This window comes from Haliaeetus leucocephalus, unplaced genomic scaffold, assembly GCF_000737465.1.
Source record: "Haliaeetus leucocephalus isolate CR32 unplaced genomic scaffold, Haliaeetus_leucocephalus-4.0 Scaffold906, whole genome shotgun sequence".
Lineage (NCBI taxonomy): Eukaryota > Metazoa > Chordata > Aves > Accipitriformes > Accipitridae > Haliaeetus > Haliaeetus leucocephalus.
This window is the reverse complement of record NW_010973342.1, coordinates 2,862,163-2,871,329: the sequence shown is the minus strand read 5'-3', so window position 1 is coordinate 2,871,329 and position 9,167 is coordinate 2,862,163. Positions and strand designations below refer to the sequence as shown.

The window sequence follows — 9,167 nt, the reverse complement described above, 5'->3', positions numbered from 1 at the left end:
TGCTATCCCCCCCCCCCCCCCCAAAAGATGCAGTAAGATCCTTTTCTCCTCATTTGTACTGGTTTGTGTTGCTAGAGTAGCATTAAATTGTGTGTTTAAAGATAGGCAGTGATCATTGTAAATGATAATGATGGCTTTTATAATGGATTTCAGAAATGCTGAAGGGGAGAACTACATAAACCTTCAAATAAAGTGAAAGAAATACACATTTTGATGGATTCTAGCCAAAGAGTGGTAGTATACAGTCTGGTTGCACTTCAGTTAGTAGCTTAAAAACAGGGCTGTCCCATGGCATTTTATGAGACAAGTATCTGAACCAGTATCTCTGAGAATAAATCAGACGCAAAGCTAACAGGTATAATGCTACTGTATCATTTCCCAGTACAGTACACTTGCTACCATCACATCAAAATTGAAATGCATCTTAAAACAATTTAAGGACAAAGAAATGGATTCTAACTTGGGGTGGGGGGAAGTGTCCCTCAAACATTATCTGTAATCTGAGCAAGATGGAGCTGATCCACTGTTTTTATGACCATTATGTCATGATTTTAATAGATCTCTGAATTAATTCTGTTTAACTTCCATATTTTCAATTCACACAACATGAACAGATTAAAAAAGTAATTCTTCTTTGAAAACAAGAGTCCAACTTAAGCCTCTTCAACAGGCATGCCTCAATACTGCTTTGATCTTCTGCATGCCCCTTTCTACACTAGATTAAATATTAATGTAAGCCTGAAACCTATTAATAAGTTGCCAACACATGCTAAAATATCTGAGCCTCAAGGGCTTTATGCGCTGCTGAATATCAAAACAACATTCTAAGGAAACTTATCATTATAAATCTTGCTTCCTTCAAAGTCCTTTTCCCAGTCTGTTTCTAATAAGGCCACAAATCTAGTCTATTTGTATGCTGTTTTCCCTCTCCTCCTGATCCCTTCTCCCTTTCTCCATCTCCCCCTAAACAAAAGCCAGAGCAGAGCAGCAGGAGTACAGACTGTTTTCACAGCCACAAAATCAGCAGGCTGGTAGTGGAGAGTTCACAACACATTAAAGGAAAATCGTGTAGAAACACATGCATCCAAGACAGTCAAAGCCATAACTAATTAAGATTTCAGTGTTTGGCTTGCTAGTGACAGAGGCTGGAACTCATGGCTCAGACAAAAAAGGGACACCAAAGGTCAAATGGTATCATCCTGCTTTTTCATCAAGAGGGAAGGGGAGACTTTAAATTGTATTTGTAGCAAACCTCAGTGGTGTAGAGGATGGGATTCCTATATACAAACAAAGACAGTAATAAAAATTGGCCAACCCTCTTTTATGCTATTTAAAGCTATGGCCATCTAGCCCTAGGAAGTCCAGCATTTATGCTCTTCTCCTTCAAACTTCCTCTTTGGCTTAGCAGTGGCTTCCAAGGTAACTTGCATGCCAAATGACTCTAAGTGACTGGAAACTGAAATGAAGAGTCAATATGAGGGCAATTTAAAAAAAAAAAAATTAAAAATCAGAAAACCACTATTTCCTTTGATGTAAATCAAAGCAGAATGTTTTTAAAATAAAACCCTTCAATGTCTTATTTAGCTGGGTTTATTTATTTTACATCACTTTGGTGTTCCGGTCTTCTTCAGTGATTCAGTATTTCTCATGTCTCTAGATGGCTTTGGGCTATGGGAAACTCTGGTCACTCAATTTCAAGCATACAGCATGTAGATGGAAATGGGACCAAAAATCTCAGACTATTTCAGTAGCACAGGGTGTATTCTCTGAATAAATAAACCAATTCCCAAGCAATTTACTTACACTGAAAACTGCCATCACCTCCCTGCTGTCATTTTCCAGAAGACGGAGCTGCCCTCTGAGCTGTCTTTGGAGTCTGGAATCAGGACATCCACTCTTTCGTCTTACCATCATTAACTTCAAGGAGATATCTGGAGAAGGATATCCATTTACAGTGCTACAAGTTTTGTGAATCAGCTTTGGAGAACCAGAAAATCCCTCAAAAATCACAGAATCCACATTAAGAACTATTTTTTCAGCTTCAGAGACAAAAACACAGAAAACTGACTTACTGCATGTTTCTTTTTCATTTTTACTATCCAGTAAGGTAGGAGCCTAGCATGAAACACAAGGATATTTTTCAGTTGCATAATAAAGGCTACAGCTTTACAAAGGAGGGTGATGTGAAAGTCTGCAGAAGTTTTGGGACACAACTGACACACTTGGGGATGGAGGAGAAAGAAGAGGGAAAAAGCAAGCAAGCTGGTAATTTGTCAAATTAGACGGCTCTACAGACATTGAGAACATGCCCTGATTTCCAAATATCCCATGCATATTTTAAAGATTGAGGCAAAAAAGCCCAACAACAAAAACCATAGATAGTTCAGCATGTTACAACAACTCTTTATGCTAATCTTCAGTTCATGGTTATCTGACATGTCATCCCCACTACTTCAGAAAGCTTCTATGAATTGATTATTGAAAAAGCTGTTTCTCAGCTGAGCTGGTTGAGCAGTACCAACAAAGATAAATGGTCCAACTAAAAGCTGACTTACATGATTTCCCCAGCACATCTGAAAGAAGCTAGATACCTGTTCTCAGATCCTGACATCTGTTTCCGAGAGGCTTTTACTACAGCTAGTACAGTTTCAGCTAGCTTCTCTCAGATAAAAAGGATCTTTGATAAAGCTGCTATCATTCTGCATGTCTGTTAATTTAACTCAATAACAGTAAATCATATTCGTAAGCTTTCAGATACCCAGATGGGCACATATAAGCCAATAATACCCACTCAGGAAGAATTCCAATTGAAAGCGTGTAAATAGGTCACGCTTCAAGCAATAAATGGGATTACTGTACATCCTAAAATATTCCACCTCCTCTGAGTTTCACCTTTTAATGAGGCAAAATAGGTATTTTCCACATCGTAGCCTAATATGCTGCATCTTAATCTATTCTCAGAGGGCTTCCTATGTATTTCTCCAGGAGTTTTACAATGACTTGAGCCTAAATTACTCATTACTTTAAGGTCAGGAATTGTGGCTCAGAAATATAAAGCAGTGTTACAGAATTACAAGGCCTCTCTGTTTAAGCTGTGGTCATATAGTCAATTGTTAGTACAAAGAACGCAAACTAGAGTCTTTAAATGTTACTCTGATCACTATTAGGTAACAGTATTGTTGACCTTTTCATTTTACTTGAAGCCATAAAAGATACTGGCACATGAGAAGACTATTACTTAAATATCTAAATTTTTGTTTTACATAAACAAATTGATTCCAAGTTAAATATGTAACTGTAGAAACACAATTTAAGTCTTATGTAAAGTTAATATTACTGAAATAATAATTACATTGAATTAAAATAACTGAAATATGACTACATCTGCCAAAAGAACTATTAATAATGCTTTATGGAAGTGAAACATGGTCCAAAAGCCCATTGCACCTATGGTAATCTTCCTGTCTGCTTCTGTGAGCTCTGATCCACACTCCCACTTAAGAACCACCCAAATTCTATATGGAGCAAGACACACAGGTACATAAGCCCAATCATTTAACTACAAATAACCATATGCCTGGGGAAGACTATCTACCACTGATGTGATTTGTCAGGTCAAGCCAGAAAACAGAGCACATCCCAGTGTTGTTTTTCAATGGTTCTTTCTCTTCCTCCACAAGAGAAGGGGAATGTGACTAGACCCTCAATTCACAGAGCAGGCCATGAGTCCACCAGGAGAGAAGCCTGCTGTACCTACTTACTGAAGAACTGCACTCAACTGCAGCTTCATTGCAAATACAGCATTAAAAAAAAATAAATTGACACTTGGAAAGGCCACAAACTTAAAAAATAAGACATTCAAAGAATTGAAACCCATACATAAAATAAGCAATGAACTTTTTATTTGCCTTTTTTTTGTTAGCCATTACAATATAGTCCATAAATTATTTCTGGCTTGTAAAGCAGTTCTCTCTTTTTATGAGAAATTCTCAACAAGTCTTATGTACAAGCTGGATATTTCACAGCTGCCATGAAGTATATTATAAAGTTTACAGGAGTGACGACTGCAAAGGTTGTTGACGTAGTTGTCTCAATTAAAAAGTAAGCAATGAGAAAAAGCATTATAAGATATGATGGAAGAAAATGCCTTACCAGTTGGAAAATTCTCTGCTTGACTGGGAAAGGTCCTTGAACTGGCATTTGTGCCTTTTTCACTTTGAGAACACTCTATTATAATAAATGAAAGGAAAGGTTAAGTGCGTTTTCTAAGTCCATATAAATCACACTGGAAAAAAACAAAACAAACAACCCCCCCTCCCCACCTCCACCCCACACTTTCAAAGTGTTTGATGCACTGGATAATTGCTAAAAGAAAATAACTTTTTTTTTCCCCCCCTTCCTGCTACAGAATTCCCAAAACCCACAAAAAAGTATCTGCAGATCATTTCTCTCCTACTGGGGAGAAAGTTAAATCTTGATTTCATCATTTTGATGTGAAGCATCAAGATGATGGAGAATTGGTGGAAAGATAGCCTCTAAGGAAACTGAAGTCCCATTTGGGAGGGAGCAAAGGTCAGACTTCATTTTCTCTTCTCTTGCACCTATACTAAGAAGCGGCCTCCACTGAAGCTTCAACTGGTGTAAATTGGCAATGATACGAGTGCCTTGTACCAATTCATACATGGAGAGAAATAATCCTTCTCTTTATTTGTTACAAGCTTAATACTTGGGAGTAAATGTAAAAACAAGTGATTTGAAGTTTTAGAAACACGACACAAAATAAGTATAGTTTATGTTAATAGTAATCTGCTTTTTTCTTTTTTGGCTCATATTTCTTCCAGCCCTTTTGGAAATGATACATTTTCATGCTGAAGAAACACCCATTCCAACAAATTCTATTTTCTCAAGGTTCCCTTGGCAAAAATCAGTAAAGACAAGGCTTGATTTTTCTAAGAATAAAAGTGGGAGAAATAAATCTTTAATTTTTAGAAGAAAGCTTCTGAGACAATTTTCATTTATCCTAAGACATCTTTCTCTGCAGCTCTGCTTTTAAGAAAAAACTTGTAATATAGTAGGACATGGTAATTTCTAAGTCTTCTGCATCTTCCCTCAAGTGCATCTATTGATGTTACTTGAAGACACACAAATAAATAAGGCTACATAAACACAGAAAATCCCTACTTCAGAATAAAAGGCAGTAAACAGTAAAAACATCATCTTTAAGGCCAATTATTAGTGTATACTAGAATTACAAATTGCAGTTCCGATGCACTTTGGTTTTTGTTGAGTGTTTGACAGGGTGTTGGGGCTTTTTTTGTTTGACCTTTTTTAATCTGGACTCAACAATGGTTTTTTTTTAAATAGAAATTTGATAGTAAGCTCATTGCCATGTAGGCTGAGTGTATTTAAGGAACATTATAAATTTAAGTTCCCCACAGCTTCTGGGACCATGCTTAGTTGTAGTTCTGCTTTTTCTTGGTTTAGTCAGAAGCACAAACAGAGCAATCGTCAAAAGTTTGACATGTTATCATTGCTTTGATCATCATTTAACAGTTGATGAGGACGATTAATTAGCATATGTGAACTTGCCATTATTATTACTTCAATATTACTAGATATGGACTTTCCTTGAAAGGTATTTATCAAGACATGATTATCCAGTGACTAATATTTTATTTAAAAATTAAACTAATTTCTATGACTTTTAGGAGAAAGCAAAAACTATGAGCAAACATTTTATTACTCATGGGAGTTTAAAAATAATAGTTTGCTATTAAATTTGAGCACAAGTGTAAGAGTTACTACAAGTACATTTTAAACATTGAGACTGTTTGAAGTGCTATAATTAGATTTAAAGACTTAACATGAACTCCATGCCCCATTCCTAATTAATGGAATGACTTGCATACTTCTTGGCAAGCTAAAGAGAAACTTTATACTGCCCTAGGATGCTTGTACCCAGTATTCTTTGATGTCAGCAGAGTTGCAGCTGTGAACAGAAAGACATTGTCTAAACTGTAGGACATATAATTTAAAATGAAATAGTTTTTCCATGATTGCTTGATGTATTTTCACATTCAGAAACCTCTTGGGCCTACTATAAAGTAAGAGTCTGGCCACTGGTTTTGAGACAGAGCCACCTATGCCACTCCACCCTTCCACCCAAAAAGGGTTTCCGACTTGCATGTTTTTACTGCATGAAGTATGTTTTCATCTGCAGAAAAATAAAGATAGTATTACATCTTTTGATGAAAAACAGAAATCTAAGAATTTTATTAATAGAAACATACAGTCTAACTCATCTTTGCTTCTGAGTCTTAGAGATTATAGCAAAAAGTGCTAGACAAAGAACTTCTATTTCAGTATTCTGGCTCTTGTGTTATGATAATTTTTGTCTCAGCTTATCTTAACTAATAGGTAATCCATTTGTCTGCCCAAAGTGAATTTCATTATAGATCATTTGGTAGTCCAATCTATGCAGTATTGCCATGGAGGAAATATAACCATTTGTTTTGTTGTATTTCAAAAAAAAAAAAAGCTCAGCTGAAAAACACATGACAGTTCTCTGCTCAGGCACAGCAATCAATGTTTAAAGAACACAGTAATTTAAACGCAAAAAGTCAAGAGCAGAGTGACCAGGATATATTGATTGAGGTCTTACCCATTTCTTCTTGCAACGTGTCCACCCTGACTCCATCCCTGACAGTGCTGACAGCAGCATTGGCCTCTGCACATTTCCAGTCAGACCCGCACCTTCCCTGCTCCATTTCTTTCCTCTCCAAGTTCCTGTCTTGCTTTCCCTCTAGTCCAGGGATGACGGTGTTAGCACAGAACACGGATGCGCTGCCTGCCACTGCTGAACTCTCCATAATTGCAATTCCTCACAGTGATGCAATTAACACTATCAACAATCTGGGGGGGGGGGGGGAAACCGCTAATAATTTTTAAAAAAATATGTCAGAATACATGCACATATTTAAGAGCTGTCCCTCTCCTGCAGGAGTTATTTTTAATTGTAATATACATAAAAGTATTTGCTTTAGACTTCTTTCAGAGTAATTGTTGTCTAACACACAAATTTATCCCAGAAAAAGCTCCTGCAATCAGGTGGCATCACTGCTTTAGCAGCAAAGCAATAGATTTGACTAATAGCAACAATCCTAGGCCTGAAGTAGAATGTACTTGTGCCCACTGCTAATTATTCATTCTTGGCCAGTTTTAATGCAGATCCTCCAAGGGATAGCATCATTCACGTTAACAGAGGCAATGCAGGGGAAAAATGTCATTTTCTAAAGGTGACGAGAATGGAACAAGTACTGCATGCTTAATTCAAACAAGCAGGAATGTTTTTAGGAATTCAGCTGAAGAATGAATCTTCTGCAGGAACCCACAGTGCAGGAAGACTGGCATGCAAGGATCCAAAAGATTTTGCAGTAAAGCAAAAGAGTGATCTACTGAAGCTAGCTGCCAGACTTGGCCTCAAGACTGTTCTTGGCATGAACATCAGGAAAAAGGAACAGAAAAGGAAGTAGAGCACAAATAGTTGCAAGCTTCACTGCTCCCTCTACAGCCACTGATGTGAGACATCCTGCAATCCCATTTCTTGGGCACAAGCTACCTCAGCTTCAGAAAAGTGCAACTAGACCATCAGCCAATGCATCCACAAAGGATGCGACTGATGTAGCCAGCACATACACCACTGATATTTAGACTCTTTTCCTCAGTGGGCTCTCAAATGCCTCTTTAATTGATTTCATAAAGCCACAGGATAGGTTTTACTTTAGTCCTGTCACTTGGACTTAATCCAAATTCCTCTGTGCTTACTCTAGCCATACTCATTAATGAGCTACATCCATTATGAGTATACAAACTTGTAATCTTTGTGAAATTTCCCCTCTCATTTGTTTTCCAGCAGAAATTGGTTAAAGCTGAAGCTGTTGATGGAAGATTACTTTCACTCTGCCAAAACCTCAGGCTAGTGCCTGGTCACCTAGTATCCCCTTATGATCTACCTTCAGACTGGTCAGGAAATTTCTCCCTTCTCTGTTCACCATGCAATGGGGTATCCCAGAGCACATTGTTCTGGCTTGCTTCCTCGCATACATGCCTTCCAACACTCCTCACCCTCCAAGCTTCATGTCTTAGACCCCTAAACCTGAGCAAACTGAGCACCAACGTAAACAGCACAACAGCTCCTAGCTGTCTGCCATGGTAGGCAGGTACGTGGGACAAGGCAGTGATGTGTCTGCACAAATTTCATACTCTGTTTTGTAGCCATTGGAACCTTTAGCCCATGGAGCACCTGAATAAGCAATAAATTACATATAGACAGAAGCATGTTATGCAATTATAAAAAATTAATGAGGTATACTTACAGGTGCTGTGACCAACTCAGAGAATTAAACCATAACCATATCTACTACAAGCATATAAGTTAATGAAGTATGAAGAAATCTAGGCTGAATGTTGTTTTAATGTTTTCATTGACCCATTTTGCCATTTATTCAAGAGAGCCTATAAGGGTGGTGAGGCTGATTTTCAAAAGATGCTTTGTGGTGTAGCATCACCGTTCTCCATGTAAAGTTATGTGTATAAATTCATACACATCTATGAAACACAGATAGTAACTCAAACACAAGTGATTTTGATGCCTTTTCTCAAAAAAGAGTATTGCCACTAGCCTATTTAGTTAACATTGTAGTTATGACTTCAGATCTCAGTTTCTCTTGCTAACGTCCCTGAAAAACTGCCTATCAGACTTGATAACGTAGCTATAAATGATTAAAGATACAGGCCTGCCAGAGACTAAACTTGCTCTGCTAGGGATATGCTTTTGCATTTATATAGCTGATCTTTTCCTTAAAGTAATGACAGTAGCTAACACCATTCTTTTCAGTACTGTACCAGGATTATATGTAATGAATTGCAATTTTCACACTTAAGAATGAAACACTCTTCCACATCTATTTTGTAAAAACTGGTATCTCCTGTTGATGAAGATGTAAATATGGGGATATTAAGGATAATTTAATTCCAAAGGTGGTTGTTTAAATTAAATTGTTCTATGAATCCAAAGCTAGTTATTACTTTTAGATCAGGATTGTCCTTAATCCCAGAAATGAAATTTAGTGTTCAGAATATTAATTTTTTCCATCAGCTCCTATCTA

General features: G+C 37.3%; 1 protein-coding gene across 1 annotated transcript in view; it reads right to left on the bottom strand.

Annotated features, from left to right (window-relative positions):
* Positions 1-6,869, bottom strand: part of SH3TC1 (SH3 domain and tetratricopeptide repeats 1) — a 27,000-nt gene extending 20,131 nt beyond the window's left edge. Inside the window, exons 1-3 of the mRNA XM_010583501.1 lie at positions 6,662-6,869; positions 4,153-4,227; positions 1,804-1,931 (exon numbers count right to left, since the gene is read on the bottom strand). Of these exons, the coding sequence (XP_010581803.1) occupies positions 1,804-1,931; positions 4,153-4,227; positions 6,662-6,869 (411 nt within the window). The remainder of the gene's footprint in view (positions 1-1,803; positions 1,932-4,152; positions 4,228-6,661) is intronic.
* Positions 6,870-9,167: the final 2,298 nt, after the last annotated feature.